This window comes from Parasteatoda tepidariorum, chromosome 11, assembly GCF_982258835.1.
Source record: "Parasteatoda tepidariorum strain Cologne lab strain chromosome 11, Ptep-v5.0, whole genome shotgun sequence".
NCBI lineage: Eukaryota > Metazoa > Arthropoda > Arachnida > Araneae > Theridiidae > Parasteatoda > Parasteatoda tepidariorum.
In genome coordinates, this window is record NC_141765.1 from 317,957 (window position 1) to 340,478 (window position 22,522).

The window sequence follows — 22,522 nt, forward strand, 5'->3', positions numbered from 1 at the left end:
TTTCCTCTTTCTTCAAACTTAGTTTTTTTTTTTTTTTTTCCAAATGAGTCTAAAAAAACACCCATCATCCTGTACTGTTAACAAAGACGTTTCAATTATAAAATTTTCAGCTGAAAGCATTATCCGTAAAATAAGTCCTTATTTGTGTTTTTGCAACTATTCGTTTGAATTTAGGATGGAACACGTCCCTTTTTTTTTTCTTTTTTTTTGTGACAATCACGATTTTTTCAAACTTTGACGATCGGAAAGTGGGGCCATTATTTTTCTGATAAGAAACCTACAAAATATTAATTATACTGCAAATGTTACTAATATTGTGGGTGCCGTCAAAAAAAAAAATTCGAACTTACTTCGAAAATTCTTACGACCGCCCTATTAGCTCACCCTATGAGTCATCAATTATATGAGTTCGGTTCTCATTTGCGGACAATCACTTCGACAAATCGCATCACAGGGCCACTTCACAAGCAGCTCATAAAGCCGTCACGATTACTTCACCCACAGCTCATTTTGCCAACACGATCACTTCGCCTATACGATTACTTTGCCGACACGATCATTTCGTTGACATAATCAGTTTAATTTGGATTTATAATTTCTGCCTAACTTTTTAATTAGCTGTTCAAGTTCGTTACTGTCAGAAACATACTGAAATTTTAAGCTTTTTCTTTCCTTATTTTGCGGCAATCATAAATAAGCTATTAAATAACTCAAAAGTGCACATCTTGAATATTTTTTTTATTTGTTGGTCAAACTTCTTCCCTGATGCATTGTAAATGGGCAACACTGGTGTGCACTTCTATGTGCAGTTGCTTAATCACACTGTGAAAACCTAATTAGAAATTAGTAAAAGGTTTTTAAGGTGCAAAATGTGACTTTCAAACTTTCTCTTTGCTGTTTTATAAACGGAATTTCAACTGTATTTGATAAAACAGAATTTCAACTGTATTGATGTCTTCGTGGGGCTAATGCAGTGAGTTTTATCATTTAAAAGTTGGTAACTTTAATATTTTTCTTTTTTAAATCGCAATGATATCAGATCGGTATAAACAAATGGAAACTTCTTGACAACAATGACTCTATAAAAGTTAACGACTTAATGCAAGTTAATTTCTTTCTTAAATGAAAAACAGTGTTGTGCATTATGTTTGTAAAGTGAAAGTTGTTTTTAGATTTGAAGATTATTATATTCTGTTATTAAGAAAAAAAAGATGGATATAATTCTTCTAATCATAAATCTTTCATTTTTACAGGAGTAAAGAAATTTCCTTAGTCTCAAATAAAAAAAATTAAAAAAAATGGTTGCCAAACTTTCAGGACTTCATCTCAATACACACTTAGTTGACGTTTCAATTTTTTTGATGAAATAAAAAAGAAAATTCCCAATATTTAAACAAATATCGAATCAAATACTATAAATCAATCGAATTGAATAATGGTTTTCAAATATATTGATTTGCGTTCAAAATGTCTTTTTTAGTAAAGTGAAATGCTCGATTACAAATTAATATTTTAATTAATATGTGTCAATAAATTCAAATTAATTTCATTTTGGTTTAAGATATACCTTTCTGAGTTGTTATAAATGACTACTTAACAAGTTATCAAGTTTGTCCACACTAGCCTCGTGTAGTGGGGCTAGAGTGGACAAAAACAAAAAAAATTTTGAAAAATTATTATGGTAAAACTTAACAACTTTTTAGGTCCAGATGTGAATCAGAATGCAGAAAAAGTCCAAATTATTGTTTAAAAAATTAGTTAAAATGTTACAAATTATATTTAATAAAGTTTTTTGTTAAAAAAAAATGTCCACACTAGTCCCTCTCACCTATTAGTAGTCGATTTGATGCCCCCTTTGATTGGCTGCTACCGTTGCCCTGTTTGACCCTCTGAACGCACTGCCCAGGTTTTGGTAAATGCTGCCCTTAGTTTTGCTACAGGCTGAAAATGCTTTCTAATTGCATACAGAGCCCGATTGAGGATTACCCTTCACTTTTTCTTGAGGATTGAGATCAGTAGGGAAAAACAAGCAATTTTTCGAGAAAGTTATTGCTACTGTTATTTAATAACTGGTAGCCCGAGCCGAATTTTCCATCAGGAAAATGCCTCCATTCTTAAAGCAAAATCTTCACGGAAATGGTTTTTGGATTGTAGGGTGCAAGTCATGGAATTGCCTGTCCGTTAACCTTATCTCAATCTTCAAAAAAACCTGAGGGGGCATCCTCAATACACAATGCGAATGGGGCGGAGCCTCTTAACTGTTTCGGTTTGAATGTTTATGTTTAACTCATAAGAAAGGTGAACTCCGAAGCAAGGGAAGACTTTCAACCGGTTCTATTACTTAAAAAGCTTTGGTTTATGTATGTTTGCAAAAGGGAAAATCTCTTCGCACGCTTCAGAACCAATTTTTGTTTACATTCAGAGTTAAGATGCGCCTTTATGAGGAGAATGCTTACGTTTTTTCTTTAAGTTCGGTTAATAGTTAACTTGGTTACGTCACAAATTGAAAATTTGACTAGTTGTCCATAGGTTTTTTTATGCTAATGATAGGAAGTTTAGTCTATGGCAGAAACAGAACATTGAAACCTGCAATAATGGTGTTCTGGCTTGCGGAGATTGGTTATACAACATCGTATATTTCAAGTCATATGAAATATTTTGGATATATTGGCTATTGACAAAAATGGATTTATTCTATTCGGACACTTTTTCTCTCTATTTTTTTTCCTTGCACATATGGGGCTGAAAGTGAATTGTTCCTTGTAAACATGAATTTGTATATATATACTTTCTTAATACATAATGCTTAAAATAAAAAACTGACCACCTGGAATAACTTTTATTCTAATGATAGAATCTTCATATTCTAGGACTCAATAGTTCGCTAATAAGCTAATTAATTAATGCAGACGATATTTTAATTTATGAAATCAGACACAAAAATATATTTTTTCGGAATAAACATGCCTTTTTTCGACGGATTCAGATTTCTGACGCTCAAAATATGGTCCCAATAGTTTGGTCAGGAGAGCGGTCCAAACTCTGGACCCCTTAGAGTTTATTTTACATTTCGTGGATTTTATCATATCTCGAACTTTTTAAGCGAATTAAAAACTATATTGCAGACAATCATAAAATTTGTTTATCCAAAGATAATAAATTCTATTCAAAATCTAATTTTCAGTAAATATTTATTATTTTTCATTATTTTATTTAATGATAGTCAAAAAAATTTTCATCTGTAAGGTATACAAATTTTTACATCATTTTAAATAATGCAATTTTAAACGGATAAATACAAAATTTGAGCGAAATCGGTTCAATAGTTCCTGAGAAATCAAATTTTTAAAAAATTGTATTTTCAAGGGAAAAGGATGTAAACTAACGCCGTCTTAACCTGTCAAGCAGTAGAAAATCAAGATATTAGAGTGGTTTGATGTTCGTTCCTTAAAGAGAAAACAAAATGCAATTTTATTATAAATACTAATTCTAAATAGTAATGAAAGTCTAAGTTAAAGGATTTGCAAACAATATCTCGCCAAGCGAGAAAAAAAAGAAAACCTAGACCTGAAATTTTTTTAAAAACTATAATGTTCTCTTATTTGAAAGATTTCATTGGCTGCTCCTCTTGCTCGCTGTCTCTTGTCAATCCTCGTAAATACATTCCTTGTTCTTTTCATATTTTCTGCACACTTCTCTCATACATTTCACCTGTCCAATCCCTAGAGGACAAATTACCAATTAATGGCTACAACAAAAAATATTTTATAAATTGGTATCCGTTTGTAAAAAAATTCAAAATAACAATTTTACTTCAAAATTTAAGCAGAGTGAGGAATATTGTTCATCTTCACAAAAATACTCATTTCGTTAACTATGCTTCTTTTTAAGAAATTAGCATGGCATCTTCCCTAACGTTAGGCAACGGAAGAGTTATTTGGAAGCATAATTTAATATCCACATGGGTTTATGTAAATATTAACAGCGTCTAATAAAGAAAAATTAACAAAAATAGAATATTCGATTATGTTTCCATCCAAAAAAAAAAACACGTCTTATTTTATTCTCTTTTGAAATTATATAAAAGAAACCTAAAACATTAAAAGTTCATATCTCTATAATTTGAAATCTTGGAAAGGGTAAAAAAATTCTTCGGTCATAAGAGTAATTGGTTTCAAAAAAATTATGATTTAATCACAATTAGTTTTTCCTTTACATCGAAAACAATAATCCTGCTGCATCTACCAGCATGCATCTTAATCATCAATGACATTAGTTTTATAGGCAAATTGGAAGGATAAAAATTTTGCACGGACTTGCTTTTATGCATTTCCTTAAAATGGTATAAAAGCGAAATGAAAATTGTATTGATAAAAATCGTGTATGAACTCCCCGCTTGGCGGCCCCGTCCACAAAATTTAAGATATAAACAATTTATTATGGTGGAAAGAAACAAGCAAGTAAGTATTTATCCCAGCTCAAAAGATTTCTACATCAAAACTATTTTACTATCTCGTTCAACAATTCTTCAATTCGTTTTGCCTGTGCGTATGCATACACACACTACTCTACATACACCGAAGAGCCATTCCATTATGACCACCCTCCATCTATAACAATGGGCTCGCCCAGGTTTGCATGGCTTCTCGCCCAGGAACAATGTTTTCATGGGGCATATTAGGATCCATAATCCTCATAGAACAGTACCTGACGTCATTAAGTTACTTGAACATAGTTGCAGACCAGGGTCACCCATTCATGGCAACAGTTTTTTCTGCGGGGGATGGTGTTTACCAACAGGATTATGCACCATGTCATAAGGGTTGAATCATCGAGGAACATTCCAGTGACTTTTAAGTCATGTCTTGGCCCCCAAATTCACCTGACCTTAATCCAATAGTGCGTTTGTGGTCCTACTTGGAAAACCAAATTCGTGCTACCACGCTACCCCCTCGCAATGTGAGGGAATTGCAGGACCTGTTGGTGAGCGCTTGGTACCAGATACCTCAGACTACCTATCAGCACCTTGTGGAATCAATGCCACGGCGGGTGCTAGCAGTTATGAGGGCTAAAGGCGGTCCTACATGTTATTAGCAGGGCGGTCATAATGTAGAGTTTCTTCGGTGTATATACACTCCTCTACATATATATATATACACACACACTACTCTACAATTATGGAAGAGACACTTCCAGTTTTTGACATTTTCTGAAATTTCTCAATAAATACTTAGGAACTTATTTTGTACCTTTAGAGGTGTTTAGGACATGCAATTTCTTATACTAATCTATAAAATGTAAAGCTTTTAGAGGTTTGAGTGACTGTCAATAAATTAAAAACGAAAACAAGTATTTTTGAACACCCTATGCAGAAAAATAGCAAAAGTTTGTCTCCTGTATCGATTAATTTGGTTGTTATTTACAAAAATTGCATGAAATTTCGTAAAATTTCGTAAAATTAATTTAATTTTCGCAAAATCTAGTAAAATTAATTTTCGTAAAATTAAATTTTAGTTTATTGACAGTCCCTCAAACCTCTAAAAGCTTTACATTTTATTGATTAGTATGAGAAATCGCATGACCAAAACACCTCTAAAGTTACAAAATAATCTCCAAAGTATTTATTGAGAAATTTCAAAAAATTTCAAAAACTGAAAGTGTCTCTCCCATTATTGTATTATTGTACTCCCATTACGATAGTATATATATATATATATATATATATATATATATATATATATATATATATATATATATATATATATATATATATATATATATATATATATATAATATGCCGGTGAACGCCACCTTCCGGAGTGCATTATCGAGGGCCACAGTGGACGAACACCTGGAGTTATAGTCTGGGGTGCCATAGCATATCATGGACGATCTCAATTGCTGCGAATTGTGGGTAATCTGAACAATCAGTGAAGTTTTACAGCCCCAAGCTGCTCCCTTCCTTCAAGCCTTGCCAGGCGCTGTATTTCAACAAGACAATGCCCGTTCTCATATTGCGAGGACTGTTCAATCCTTCCTTGCATTGCGACAGGTACAGCTTCTTCCTTGGCTTGCGTATTCCCCAGATATGTCACCGATTGAACGTGTGTGTCATTTCGTTGATCGGTGCCTCGCTCGTGATCCTCGTCCTGTTGCTTCTACAGACGAACTTTGGGTACGCATACAAACTATATAGAATGCTCTTCCTCAGACAGACATTCAAAATTTGCTTGACTCCATGCCACGTCGTGTAGCAACGCTTATTGCGGCGCGTGGTGGCTACACAAAATACTGATTTCGATATCTTGTTATTGTTTGTTTGCTTTGAAAGTTTAATCATTTATTTGTACCACTGCCACTCAACTGTGTAGTAAATTTCATTCAATTATGACAATTCCTTCATGGTGTTGCAATTTTCACAAACAGGAGTTTATATATATATATATATATATATATATATATATATATATATATATATATATATATATATATATATATATATATATATACACACACACACAGTCGAACCTCGATTTCACGAATTTTTTTTTTTTTCTAATCCCTCGATAACTTGACTTTTTTTTCACCATAAATAGTGTAGAATTTTCTTCCGAAAATAAAAAACTGTTCCAAAAATAATTTAAAAAAATTAAGAATAGAAAACCAATTCACATAATGATAAACTTTTTTTTAAAAACGGACATAAAGACGTCAGTGGCATGGAATGATGTGTCTTTCTCTACGATAATGAATGGCTTCAAGAAGGCTGGATTCATTAAAGATCACGAAAGTAGTCAAACAATCAATATCGTTCATTCTACTGAAAACTGCACCGAAAATGATTGGGACAGATTGACCGGACTCATGAAACTTGATGACATGGAATTTCATGACTTTGTAAACGTAGATGATGGAGTAACAGTGTGTGGTCAGCGGGATGACAATGATATCATTGCTCAAACGAACGCTTCTTGTGAACTATCAGAAGAAGAGGATAAGAAAATCGAAGATTTACCACCCAATGTTACTAACAAACACTTTCTGCAGTGGACACTGTAAGGAGATTTATTGAGATACAGCCAAATATGTCAGAGGAGACATTTAAAGCTATAGTCCAATTAGAAAGTGTTACAAACTTCCTTACACATCTCTAAAGCAAACAACAATTGAATCTTTTTTTAAATTAAAGTGTAAAAAGTGTTTTTAGAATAAATAAGGAATAGTAAATAAGGTATGTAAGGAGCATTTTTCTTTATTTTACCATCGATAACATACGATTTTCGATAATTCGAATTTTCGGTATCTCGAATTTTTTCTCCTCTCTCTTCAAGTTCGAGATATCGAGGTTTGACTGTATATATATATATATATATATATATATATATATATATATATATATATATATATATATATATATATATATATATATATATATATATATATATATATATATATATATATATATATATATATATTATCTGAAATTTCAATACCAATTTTTTTCAATATTAATCGATAAGAAAAGAACTTATGCGCAGAAACAAAAACTATTTTTAAGTGCAGAATCTCCATAATTTGCTTAGCTTTTTTGATAAAACAATGGAGAAGATAATGAATTGATTAAGGTCATGTGAAAGCGAAATAATGATATCTTCTCCATACTTTTTCCCTGATGAGATATTGCTTATCTTCTTTATCTTCCTGATTAATAACGCATCTAAACAAATGCGCGATTTCTGTGTTTTCATGGAAAAGTGTTTTATTTTTTCGTTATTGCATTTGTTTTTCTAATTAAATGAATGATATCATGTAGCATAATTTATCTATAAATGTTGATATTTAAACATTGAAAAAGCAATTGTGAAATGAAGATGTTTTTTTTTTTTTTAATCAAGAGGAAATTTTGAAACTTCAGATGCTCTTTTTTGTATTATTGTATTAAACATTTTTTTTTTCATCAATTTATTTGTAAGTAAATTTTATTATTCCCTTTCCTGAATAATAACGCATCTAAACAAATGAGCGATTTATGTGTTTTCATTTATAAGTGTTTTATTTTTTAGTTATTGCATTTGCTTTTCTAATTAAATGAATGATATCATGTAGCATAATTTATCTATAAATGTTGATATTTAAACATTGAAAAAACAATTGTGAAATGAAGGTGTTTTTTTTTTTTTTAATCTAAAGGAAATTTTGAAATTTCAGATGCTCTTTTTTGTATTATTGTATTAAACAATTTTTTTCGTCAATTTATTTGTAAGTAAAATTTATTATTCCCTTTCCTGAATAATAACGCATTTAAACAAATGAGCGATTTATGTGTTTTCATGGAAAAGTGTTTTATTTTTTAGTTATTGCATTATAACAATTTATTTTCATCAATTTATTTGTAAGTAAATTTTTTTATTCCCTTATTTCCCTATATGAGATATGTAAAAAAAAACCTGAATCTCTATTTAATCAATTGTGTCTTAAAAATGTTGGTTTTAAGAAAAATCATAGTTTTTAGCACACCTAGTTCATATTTCGATTAGTTTTTTTATTCTAAAAAAATTGCAAACGAAATTTCGAAATGGACATTTCAGAAGAAAGTGAATTATGAATGGCGGACTGGCTATCCAATTCATTTAGTTTATTATGATAATTATTACATAAGTCTGAAAAACTTGTTTAGAAATAGCTTTGCTATCGAATTCTAAATACGAAAATTCTATTTAATACTGGTGACATTTTATGAAACTGAAAGATTTAAAATCTTGAGCCCCCTCAACCCCCCTTTTTTTGTGACTAATTCCAAAATTTAATACTAGCAGATAAAGGGCAAAATTCTCAAAGATATAAAATTTACGAAAAAAAGGGCTAAATAAAATATTATTTAGTTGCAAAATTAAATCAGTCATTTGTTTAATTATCAGCTATTTGTCTGTTTTGCCTATCAGTTTATCAGTTATTTATCTAAATATTTTTCGGCAATAAGATTGAAACTATTCAGGTATTCTCAAAATAAATAACATTCGTATTATTCAACGTCTCAAAATCTACGTTACTCTTCTTTTGCGTAAACATCAACTCTGGTTTGTCTATAGGGCAACTCTGGCAAGATCTCAAAGTGTTAAACGAAGGAGAGTGCGATGCTCCTTTCAAAATTGAAATTTATTTAATATATATATATATATATATATATATATATATATCGTTCTAGGTTAGGGACTACTAAACCAATTACCAATTTTAAAAGCAATGCTTTATTTCAATAAAAATAAAGTAGGCAGGCATAGCCTGGTTGGTAGGGCACTGGGCCCATGTCCAAGAGGTCGTTGGTTCGATCCCCGCAGACCGAAGACTTATAGGAATGGATGTAGTGTCGGAAATGGTGACTGATGCACGCTAAATCTGTCGGGTCACAAAGTCCTCCATGTTCCCATAGCAAACCAATATCTCTAGGGGTACTGATCCAGGAGTTTCCTTGTCTTCTAGATTGGGTTAAAAATTACAAGGCTACGAAGTTGAACATTAGTAGTCGTAAACCCAAAAATTGGGTCGGCTGTTCAACGACGGTAATAATATAAAAAATAAGAATAATGTAACTTACATTAAAATTGATAATAATGCAACTTATCCGCTATATATTGATTATATACATAAAAGTATCCTTTAAAATATCATTAATATGTAAGAAAAAGAAAAAAATGCATTAAAAATAATATGCTGGTTCGGGGCTGCCATTTTCGATAAATTTCGATTCCCATATACAATTGCCTATATATTACAATTTCCCATATATTAAAGTTTTATGAAGTTCTATTTTGAATGAAATTATAGCTCTGATTAAATTTCCGTAAAGATTCAAACTATAAAAAAATCTGATTTTGTCTTCTTTTTTTAGAAAACTGTATGGCAACTTAATTGTTTTTTCTTTTTTTCAGATATGGAAAGTTGAATACGTTCTATCGTTAGGAAGCAAAAGAAGATTCAATCATGGATGTCAGTGAACCCATTGTTGACGAAAAAGAATTAATTAACAAAGTAATGACTATAATTATTCACGTTTAATATTCTGAGCATGCTTTGGGAAGATTTCAAACGACTGATAGTCCAGCTAAATGTTGACCGTAAAAGTTTTTAGAAAAAAAAAAATTTCAAGTTTTGCAGAAAGTTACAAAATAAATTTTAAAAGAGATATATTTAAAGATCTGAATGGATGAAGGATATATATATTTTAAAGAAATCGAGATTTCTTAAAGGAAAGTTCTTATTTTAGACTTATTTAACTGTACCGCATTCATTTATTTTGTAAAGTCTTTTATTTCCGATGGAGGACGGTAGTAAGTCTTTTAGTGCTTTTGAAATGGAAGGACTCAAGGGCACTTGGTAACAAATGTTCAACTAACAAACTTAAAATATCTCACTTGGAATCAGTAAGATACCAAAAGAGCCAACGACTAGGCGCTGACAATTTGAATGAGTACTAGGAATTATAAATTACGACAACTCATTCATTTCACAATCTATATTTAAATTTACAATTTATTTTGGTTGACACAGATAATTTAGCCCTATTAAACTTGTTTTCGTAAGCGATCTTTTTTCTTTTTTGGGGGGGGGTTAGGGTAATAATGATGAGTAATACTAGTTAATGAGTCAAATGCATTAAGTTGGAAACGACATAGAATAACAAAACGTAGTTCAAAACTCCATTTGGTCTTCAAAGTTCGAAATTTCATTTAGTATATTCGAATTATTAAAAATAACCGTTAATAAATTATGAAATAACGCTAAATTATTTTTCTCTAATTAACTTTTCATCAGATTAATTTTTTTTTACTTGAAAAAAAGCAGAGGGATCATCAAAGGGAACTCTTAAAATACTAAGCATTAAATCCGAAATATCAAGCTGACATCTTAAATATTTACTAAATCTAATGGCAACTCTGAGGCACAAAGTGGTTAAGGCGTTCTCCTCCCAATGATCCAGGTTCGAATCCAGCAGTAGCTGTAGATACGAATTCTATTCATGGCTCGCACCGACCGCCGTGCTGACGTAAAATATCCTCACGGTAGACGGATCATGGATTAGAATTCCCTTGTCGTCGGGTTAACTGTTGGAGGTTTTCGTGGTTTTCCTCTCCATGCAACGCAGATGCGGGTTAGTTCCATCAAAAAAGTCTACCATGATGGCTAGCTTGTTTCAATGCTTGATCCAGGAGTTCCTTTGTCTTCATGGGTGGGTTTAAAATTACAAAGCTACGGAGTTGAACATTGATAGTCGTAAACTCAGAATTGGATTGACTCTTCAACACCGGTTGTAAAATAAAATGAAAGTTGATATAGTTCAGTCTAGTCGGACTGAATCTACCAAAGATCGCAACAGGTATAGGTGGTTGATTTCTATATTCTAGCATACATCTCCAATGCTAATGCAAAATATAAGCTGGTGGGAACCAGTCCAGTGCTATCGGATTAACCATGAGAGGTTCAGATCTTCGTTTTACATGAATACTTGATAGTTTTGCTTAAATCTTTTTAAAGAAGAATTAGTCATGATTCTAATTACCTAAGTTCCCTTGTCTCCTAGATTCTAAGCAAAAAAGTTGATCATGAAAAAGCTGCAAATCCACTTTGTGGACTCACTGCTCAACGCCGGTCGTATAAAACACAGATTAAAGATCGTGAAGTGGTGACCTAAATTATGAAACAAAAAAGGAAAATTAAAAGTTCTTGTATAATAGTAGCGTTGTTTACGATCACAGAAAAATATTCAAAATTCTCAAAAAATATAAATATTCAAATAATATAGCAATAACTTTCAAACTTATTGCTATATTTTCTGGCATAGTGTTCAAAAATACTTGTTTTCATTTTTGATTTGTTGACAATCCCACAAACCTGTGAAAGCTTTAAGCTTTATTGATTAGTATGAGAAATCGCATGACCTATACACATCTAAAGTTACAAAATAATCTCCTAAGTATTTATTGAGAAATTTCAAAAAATGTCAAAAACTGAAAGTGTCTCTTCCATTATTGTAGAGTAGTGTATATATATATATATGAAATAGTAAATAAATTTCAATTTTGCAAGGAGCATCGCACTCCCCTTCGTTTAACACTTTCAGATTTTGCCAGAGTTACAAACCAGCGTTGATACGGAAACTAGTAGCATGTAAAAAATTTTAAGCTAAATTTTTGTAACTTTGACTTCAAATTACTAAAACATCTTGATATTCATTCCATTTCCATTTATTTATTCCAGTTACGTGAAAAAGTATCTGATCTTGATGTTAGACCAGAGTTTAACGATGATGATGCATATTATAGGAAATGGTTGAAAGGTGCGTAACTTTTTTTGTTTATAAATATGCAGATATATTTTGTCTACATAGATAGGGTGTTCCGTGATATAGGTTTTTAGAATCATGATAAAAATGATGACAAAAAAGTATATACATCGAAAATGTATCGAAACATACCGAAATGCATCGAAATGGATCGAAAAAAAAACGAATTATAAGGCTAACGAATTTTTAATGCTCCGAAACGACATTACTTTCTGGTCCACCTAATATATACAGGTATATATTTACTAAAATGTTTAAAATGGCATACTACTATATTAAAACCAACCTATAAATGAAATATAAGGGTTGCTTGGGTTTATAAAAAATCCAGTTTCTTTCTATAGTCCATTTTTATGCCATTATTTATACCTCAGGAGTATTGTCCTTGAGTTCATTTGGCGAAATTGGCTGGAAGCGAAAATAGAAGTAGCCAATGAACATGAATTTTTCAAAAATATCAGTGAACTGAAACTGACATAAATTGGAAATCTACTAGGAGATTTTTTTCCCTTCTTCTAATTTGGGCACAACTTATTTTATTTAGTCTCTAAATTTTACTTTTAATGCATCTACTCAGAAAAAAATCCGAATTCTTCCCAATCTTGAGCCGCGATAGCTCAGGGGATAGAGCGTTATGAGGTGAGCCGGGTTCAAATCCCAGCGATGGCTGATCGATACGAATTTCGCATCCGGTTTTTACCGACCCTAGTGCTGACGTGAAATATCCTCAGTGGTAGACGGATTATTGGTTAGAGTCCCCTTGCCGTCAAGTTAACCGTGGGAGGTTCTCGTGGTCTTCCTCTTCATGTAACGCAAAGGCGGGTTAGTTCCATCAAAAGTCCACTACCAAGGCAAATTTCTCCCAATACTTGATCCAGGAGTTCCCTTATCTTCTGGATTAGGTTCAAAACTACCAGGCTACGGAGTTGAACATTAGTAGTCGTAAACCTAAATCTTAGGTAGGCTGTTTAACGACGGTTATAAAATAAAATGAAACCTTGAAATAGTGCTCAAAATTTCAATAAAATAATTTTTTTGCCTATTATGGCTTGTGGCTAGTGTCAGCATCCTGATGGTTTTAGATCCGGTAAAATCCACAGATGGATTAGGCAATTGGGAAGTGTGGTGCAAAGGCCGGATTATTACTATATCCATCTACTATCCAATGTACGTAGTGTGCACATACGCCAGTAGTGTTTTCCGATAATCATTAAGGATGAATCCCATATCGGTGCCAATAGCTAGTTAGTGTAGCTGTGTGACATTAACCACCAAATCATATTAGTTCTCGGGAAAAAAATGTGAACACAACGAAACTTTTTTCTAAGTCTCCGAATATCGATTCCCTATTTAAAATTTTTAGATGAAAGTTATAAAAAATATTATTCAAATGTTCTTTTCGTATATGCTTAAAATTTGAATAAAGTAAATCTTTTATTATTTTAAGATATATAGTTAAAGAAATCATGCCCCCCCCCCTATTCGAAGCAATGAATAAATCACAACAATTCATACCTTTAATTAATATTTTAATGATAAAATTGAAATACACTATTTTATATTTGAAACCAATCGATGGTTTTTTAGATAAGAAACCGATTTATTTCTTTTAGGATTACTTTTAAATAAAAATTTAGATTATAAAAATGAAAAATGAGAAAGTGATACAAATTAAATAAACTATTTAATATTTAAAACCAATCGATGGGTTGCAACTTTCTTAAATGCCAATGTATAAAACATTCACAATGAAAATTCTTAGGATTATTTCATAAATTATTATTAACTTATGATTTTATGATTAGATATGTAAAAATAAAATCTGTAATGAAAAATCCATTGAGAGATAACTTCGTTGAGCACTTTTTTGCAAGAGTTGTCTTGAGTATTCATATCTCACAACATTTGGTTTTGAAAATAAAGATACTATTTGTAATCTGTGAATACAATATAGGATTTGTGCCGGCCAGGTGGCCGAGTGGTTAGCGCGCCTGACTGCGAAGCCAATGGCCGCGGGCTCGAATCCCGCTCTGGGCATGGATATTTCTCTCTATTATGTTGTCCTCTGTTGTGTGTGATGAGTGGAAAGTGAGTTTCGCGTTATCCCACTGGATAACGCGAAATGAGTAACAACTCTGGCATCTTCTAAGGCGAAACGAATAAAGTTCAGTGCCTGCCATTCGAAAAAAAAATATATATATAGGATTTGTTGCAATACAATATAGAATTTGATTGCGGTATTTAACAGTTCTTTATATGTTTATAAAATAAGTCCTACTATACTTCTTTATGTAAAACATTAAAGAAAACCACATTTGTTTTAATTTATTAAGTTCATTTTCTCTTCCAATGTTTTACTTATTTAAAAATGATGTATTAAATTGGTGAAAATGAATACGATTGCAATTATTAACTTAATTTTTAAAAAAAAAAAAAAAAAAAGGATATTAGATATTTAAAAAAAAAAGGAAAAAAAAGAAAGAAAAAAAAAGAAAGAGTTTCTTATATATCTTCCCCTTGGGTCAGAAGAAACCTACTCCTTCTGGGGCGGCTTTTTCTACGGTTTTTTCCACCGTGTCACCGAATAAATTGTTCAACACTCTGAACAACAGTGTTCGACACACTGTTGTGTACGCAGTATGAAATCGGAGTGATTCCTTGCTAGTCTTAAATTATATAAATTAATAATTAAAATTTATTTTATTATACATTGCTGTATGCGTTTTCAAGTAAGTATGTATTTTATTTTTAAAATAAGTATATTTTATAAAAGTTATTCTTTTAAAAACTCAAAAAAATGAATTTATGTATTTATTTTTCAGCTAGAAGCTTTAATTTAGAGAAAGCAGAAGAAATGTTTAGAAAGGTTGTATGAATTGTTTATTTTCATTTTGTGTAATGAAATAATTCATATTTAATAACTTAAATGTAAGTTACTGGCAGAATTATAACTTATTTAAAGGAATTAAGTAAATATTTTGTATTTAAATTTTTGATTTCCCCCTTTTGTTTATTTGCTTATATTTTCACACGCCGCGCACGCCGTTTCTACCCTTTTAATAGCTATAATGAAAACATTTGGGATTATCATATTCTTTCCTTAAAAATAAAAGTTTTTTTTAGGCGTCAGGATAGTTACTAATAGAATAAATGTATATGAATGGTTACCAAGTTTCCTAAAACCGGCAAAAAAAGGCATGGAAGCCTTCCGGCTTATACCTGTATCAGTGCTGTGCATACTAGACAAAATGTGATTAGTCTATATTTTAGAGTTTACTATGGAATGAACTCCCCTTACCACAAAGTCTAAAGCCGTCTGCTGTTATGGAAACAAGGGGGAGGGGAGCTTCTCTTTCCCTTGATTCCATTTCTCTCACTGACCAGAGCCAAAACTTGTCTTACATATTGACCTAACACCCCTGCTTGAAATAGTGAAACCTCGTAACCATAGTCACCGCCACTGTACCAGATGAATGGCTAGGGGAGTACTTTCCATAGTCAGACTATAGTAAGTTTTACGATTAAGACTTAAATTTTCCCCCTATATCCTAAATATATAGCAAACTTCCAAAAACCGGAAAAAGCATGGAAACCTTCCAGTTTATCTGTGTTGTGTTTACTAGGCAAAATGTGATCATTCTATATTCTAGGAAGATTAGGATTTACATTTTCCTTTTATATTACCATTCAGAAGATTTTTTGGGCGTTCGTATATTTAATCGGACCAGGAAACGTGAATTTAAATAAACATATTGGAAATAATAATAAAAAAAAATTTAAAAATACATATTTGCTACTTTTTTGGCAAGCGTGTTCAATGGCACAGCAAAAAGTAGTTTTACGGTTTAACCCTTAAAAAATCATCATTGATAATTAACTCTGCTGTTGATTGATCACAATAAAAATTTGATTCATTCCAAATTATTCCATGCCATGATACTAAGAAATGCAATAATACTTTAAAGATAAATACGATTCATATTGATGCTAAAGTTTTCCTCAAGCTTTTCCCCTGAGTTTATAAGAGCGAAATTTCTCAGTCCTACTTATGTCTCAATCTCTTCTTGTTCATTCGAAGATTTAACAACCTAATAGGTTATTGAAATTTTTTATACACCAGTAATAACTTAAAAAGCTTTTTGTTTGTTATGGGGGATTTTTAAACAAATTAAAAAGGATTTCCTGGAAGGTGGCTTTTGAGAAGAGAAAAAAAACAAAAAAAAAACAGGGAATTCGATAACCAAGACCTTCTACAGGGTAACAAAAAAGTATAGGGATCACTTTTGTGGCTATCTACCACTAAAGTTTTAAACCCTTTTTACATATATAGCTTACTGATCTAAAGCTCTGCTATTAGACTTTCAATTGCAATACTATTTCATAAAATCACAAAAATGCCTTTGAAGAAATTTGACAAAAAGCTAATTGGTCAAGTACAAGCATTTTTAGAACTTCACTGGAGCCACAGGATTATACAAACCCATTTTAAAAAGAAAGGTTCCACTCAGCCATATCAGTCGCATCAAGAATTCGAAACTCGGATCGATGCAAAATAATGCAAAACCGAGAAAAAGTGGACGGCCAAGCAAATTGAAGAAATCAGATTTGCAGAAGCTTGATAAGATGACATCAAAACCGGATCCACCAACACAGGCAAGCATGGCTAAAGCTCTTAACGTGAGTCAGCAAGTTGTAAGCTATCAACTAAAACAAAAGTTGAAGAAGAAATGCCATAAAAAACCTAAATGTCATCATTTAAGTGAGAGATCGGTGCAGATTAGGAGGCAACGTTCATGACCCCTCTACAAGCTTCTCCGTAAGGACAGATGGCGAAAGTTCATTACAACTGATGAAGCTTGGATCTATCTATCTGATACCAATGCTAAATCTAAAGTTCAATATCTTAGTCGCGGGCAGAACAGGCGAGACTTGACACCATCAACCACGGTGCCTCATCCCAAAGGCGTAATGGTTTGGATGGGCATATCCGCCCATGGTTTGACCAAACCTCGGTTTGTGAAACCTGGGGCCAAAATAAATTCTGAGTATTATATACAGAAGATATTAAAGCCCTTTCTTAAGGATGATTACTGCAGATTGTACCCTAATGGTGATGGTGTGTTCAATCAGGACTCTGCCCCATCACATGCATCTAAGGTTACCCAGAAATTCCTAACAGATCAGCAAGTGCTATTCCTGAGACCAGAACAATGGATTTCAAACAGTCCTGATGCTGCACCATGCGACTATTTCCTATGGGGACATCTGAAAAACAAACTGATTAAGCGAAGAATTTCTACATTGAGAGGCCTTCAAAGAGCTATTAGAGAAGAGGTGAAGAAAATCCCCCAGGAAATCATTTTGCGGGTGAGTCGAATTCAACAATAATTACACAAATTGTAATAATAAAAAGGATTTTATTTCATTGTGGTTCAGTGGTTAAATCCAAACTGAAACTTAAGAAGTGCAGAAAAAATAATAAAAAAATTGTTTGCGCTCAGCGCCATCTGTTATTATAAATCCTCAACACTCCCCACTTGAACTCCTCCGAGTTCACTAAAATTTTAAACATAAAAATTAGACAAAAATAACATAAACATATTAAAAAATAACATAAACATATTAAACAAATAACATTTAAATGCAAATAAATTTGAAATGAGATGCAAATATTCACTTGAAAGAAAATTAAAAAAAAAAACATAATCTAATAAGAAAATTAAAATAAAAACATTATCATTGTTCATTTCAGTCATTGAGTTCTAAAGGATAAATAAGTTGTACAGGGCGTTTATACTCGCCGTTGGATTTGCGAATAAGGTAAGATCTTACAAGTCCATCACGCCCTTGAAATACTTTTGTTATGATACCTATGTCCCATAATAGTTTTGATTTTGTGGTGCCCTCCATCATAACCACATCTCCCACTTTCAAACATTTTGTTTGGTTAGGAGAAGTAAAGTTGTGCGCAGATCTCAAATTAAACAAATAGCGCTCCTTCCAGCGCTTCCATAAATTAGCCAATAATGTAGCTTGGTATTCTTTTCTTTTTATAAGAATCTTTTAGGTGGATTCTCTATGGATGGTTTCTATGAAATGGGCTGGATACTCTGCCTTTTCTTTACCAGGGGTTAAAAACTGTGATGGGGTAAGAATTTCCGGTTCACCAATTTCGTTAGTGACGTAGGACAAGGGTCGAAGATTAACGATGGTTTCGATTTCAGTCAATATAGTGGTCATCTCTTCAAAATTTAAAAGAGCTTTTCTAAGTATTTTCTTTAGAGGCTCTTTGACACTTTTTACCAATCTTTCATAAAATCCTCCCCACCAAGGGGCAAGTTGGACGATGAATTTCCAGGATATTCTTTTAGCAGCAAGAAAGTTTTTGAACTCGGAATTTTCCAAAATATCAAATAATCTTTGAAGCTCTTTATCGGTACATTTAAAAGTCTTGGCGTTGTCGGAGTAAATTGTATGGCAACCACCTCTTCTAGAGAGAAATCTTCTGAATGCGAGCAGAAAATTTGAAGTAGTCATGTCTGAGACTAATTCAAGATGTATTGCTCTCGTGACTGCGCATGTGAACAAGGCTATATATGATTTCTTTATTCCATTTTCACCCTTGATGTAGATTGGTCCGGCAAAATCAATTCCGCATACGGTAAAAGCAGGAGTTTCACTAATTCGATCTTTTGGAAGCTGTCCAGTCATTTGGGTAGAAGGCTTGGCTGTGTATCTGCGACAAATCAAACATTTCGAGACAACCTTTTTTACTAATTGTCTTCCTTTAGGCACCCAAAATCTTCTTCGAATTTGTACTAGAGTGCTCTCTACTCCAGAATGAAATACATTTTCGTGTTCTCGCTTGACAAGCAACTCTGCAAATTTAGACTGTCTTGGTATGATTATAGGCTTTTTCTCATCAAAAGAATAATCTCCTTCGTCCAATCTTCCTGTGATTCTCAGGATACCTTTTTCATCAAGACAAGGAGCTAAATTGAAAATAGTAGAAGAAGCTGGAATAGGCAAACTAGATTGGAGAGTTCGTATCTCACTTTCGAAGAATTTTGCTTGAGTAAGCTTTACTAATATATCTTCAGAATTTCGGAGCTCTTCTGCAGTCAAAGTGTCCATATTCGGCTTAACTTTCTTTAAACAGTTCAAATATCGCACTACCCACGCTATGATTCGAACAACTTTTTCGAGGTTGCTAAAGTTAGCGATATTTATCAACTCAAGTTCTTGACCATCTACACATTTCATAACGGTGATTTCATTTTTACGATACTCAATTTGTTCATCATTTTCTTTGAAGAGTTTCAATTCTGGCCACATTTCGGTCGGAAGTGACAACCAAGGTGGCCCCTTCCACCAAATGTCGGAATTCTTCAATATACTCATGGAAGCACCTCTGCTAATAAGATCGGCAGGATTGTCAATTCCGGGGCAGTGGAACCAGTCCTTAGGTTGAGTAATTTCTTGAATTTCTTCCAATCGGTTACGCACAAATTGTTTAAAACGAATGGCAGGAGTTTTTATCCAACAACACACAATAGAGGAATCGCACCAAAAGAAACTGTCACACGGAATTTTTATGGCTCTAGTAATAGTTCGAAATAATCTAGCAGAGAGGAGGGCACCTAATAGCTCAAGTCGTGGTAATGTAATCATTTTGAGGGGCGCAATTCTACTTTTAGCTGAAACAAAACATGTAGAAATATGCCCATCACTAGTTTCTGATCTGATATATGCTACTGTACCATAACCCTTTAAGCTGGCGTCAGAGGAGATATGTAACTGTGAACTTATAATTTCTTTGTTACCTACTTCGAAAAAATAATAACGCGGTATTTTCAAATCATTAAGTTCACCGAGTTGTTTACATATTTCGCGCCACTGATTTTCCAGATCTAAGGGTAGCTCTTGATCCCACTCCAATCCGCTTTTCCAAATGCTTTGAACTAGAGATTTTAGAAGCATTGTAAAGGGTCCCAAAAATCCTACTGGATCAAAAATACGCCCAATGATTTTCAAAATAAATCGTTTCGTTATTTGCCCTGTGTCTATCATTTTTAACAGATATTTGGACTCAAAGTTAAATACATCTTTTTCAGGATCCCAACAAACTCCTAAAACTTTAAATGGAAAGCCTGATTGACCTAACGATTCCTTTTCATTCTGAACATTTATGCCTGCATTCTTCCATAATTCACGTAATTTTTTATCATTTGTTTGAAACTTTCTCAATACCATGCCCGCATCCCGAAATATTTCAACACAATCAGAACTTATTTGAAATGCTGTATCTGTACTGTCACTTCCCCCTATGACGTCATCGACATATACCCTTTCATTTAGTAATTCATACGCAAGAGGCTTTGATTTTGCAAACTTTTTAATATGCTCTTTAATAGTAGCCGCTAAGAGAAAAGGGCTGCAGTTGATACCAAATAGTACGCGGCAAAATCTATAAATTACTGTAGACGAATCATTATCGGGGTCATCTGACCAAAGAAATCTTGTGACATCTCGGTCTTCTACATTAATCCCCATTTGTAAGAAAGCTTGTTGAACGTCCCCTATAAAAGCAATCTTGTTTTCCCGAAACGCTAGCATAAGTTCATATATATCTGGATATAAATTTGGCCCAATATACAAACAGTCGTTAAGAGACAATTCATTTTTTTTATGCGCGGAACCGTCAAATACAATCCTTAATTTGCTAGTTAGTTTATCGTTTCTTATAACAGCAGTATGAGGTAAATAACATTGTTTATAATTTTGGGGATCAGTGTTTTTAACTTTCTCAATTATCCCTTCATTTTCGTAAGTTTTTATAACTTTTTTTATATTCTTCAAACAAGGATTTATCATTTTTAAATCTCCCTTTTAATTTGTCAAACCTCTCTGAAGCCAGCTCAAAGTTATCATTTAACAAATGTTTTGTATTAGGTCTCCAGAGAAGTCGTACACTATACCTATTATTTTCAAAAAGCAAATCAGAATTAAAACCTTTTAACAATTCACTTTTATTATCAACTTTTTCTTCGTTCATAGTATTTATTCCTAATCCTTCAAGGTTCCAAAACAAAGAATAATCAACATCAGATATTATAGTATTGTTTACAATCCTACTTAATTGGCAATTATTCATGAATCTCCCTTGAACCACAAAACCAAATAAACTATCGGTTGCAACGAGCCCTTTTCCCAGCCTCAAAGACGTATCAAAGATTACGTCATGTAGGAAATCGGCTCCGATCAAAATGTCTATATCAGCAATTTCTCCGGTATCCGAAAGAAAAATATTATTTTTCCTTGCTAATTGTTTAATTTTCTCATGGGGTGCGGCTATTTTCCCACACGTTATTTTTTCTACTACGAATGCTTCAATGCAAACATTTAATTTTTTATCGTTTTTGTTCTGAAGATTCACTTGTACTAAATCATAAGAACACCCCTTGGAAATTTTTTCTCCAAAACCGAAAACATGCAACCGTTCAGTTTTAATGGTCCTGAGGTTCAACTCATTACAAATATCCCGTTTCAAAAAACTGCGATGGCTACCAGAGTCAAATAAAATTCTAACCAACTTCTTTACATTACCATAAATCAAATACGCTAAGGGGCCGTTCAAAAAGTACGTACATCCCGAAGGGGGGGGAGGGGATTTGCTATTTTGTACGGTTTTGTACGATGGGGAGGGGGGGAGGTATTATACAAAGTACGTACATTATAAGCATACACCAAATTGAAATTTGACTTTTTCCTACACACTCCTTAAATAAATATTTAATTTTATTTAAAACATGATTATTTTAATTTTTACGAAAAGGGGGGGGGGGTAGACTAATAAAATGTACGTACTCTAAGGGGGGGGGGAGATAGACCTTATGTACGGTAATGTACGAAAGGGGGGGAGGGGGTTAAAATTTCTCCATTTTCGTGTACGTACTTTTTGAACGGCCCCTAAAGAAGTCTGTAAATAGATCATTTCATTTTGTTTTCGTTTCGAAACACATGAAGCGGTAACGGATGCCAAAGTATCGTTTTTCTCTTTCGACTCATTTATTGCTGATTTATCACAAATTAATTCGCTATGCGGTTTCTTACATAATTTGCAAATACATTTATTCCAACATTTTTTGGATGTGTGATATTTCTTTAAGCACCGGAAACAGC

At 32.7% G+C, this 22,522-nt stretch overlaps 1 protein-coding gene across 12 annotated transcripts in view; it reads left to right on the top strand.

Annotated features, from left to right (window-relative positions):
• LOC107445131 (SEC14-like protein 2) overlaps window positions 1–22,522 on the top strand; it is a 151,290-nt gene that overhangs the window by 63,805 nt on the left and 64,963 nt on the right. For 4 of the 12 annotated variants that reach the window (XM_087154938.1, XM_087154940.1, XM_087154937.1 and 1 more), the window contains 3 exons: window positions 9,930–10,029; window positions 12,256–12,334; window positions 15,163–15,206. In XM_087154938.1, coding sequence (XP_087011064.1) covers window positions 9,982–10,029; window positions 12,256–12,334; window positions 15,163–15,206 — 171 coding nt within the window. In that variant the 5' untranslated portion in view covers window positions 9,930–9,981. Of the gene's footprint in view, window positions 1–7,613; window positions 7,969–8,068; window positions 8,260–8,373; window positions 8,393–9,929; window positions 10,030–12,255; window positions 12,335–15,162; window positions 15,207–17,470; window positions 17,708–22,522 lie in introns of those variants that run through there. The other 8 variants (XM_087154932.1, XM_087154934.1, XM_087154931.1 and 5 more) reach the window with 6 other exon arrangements.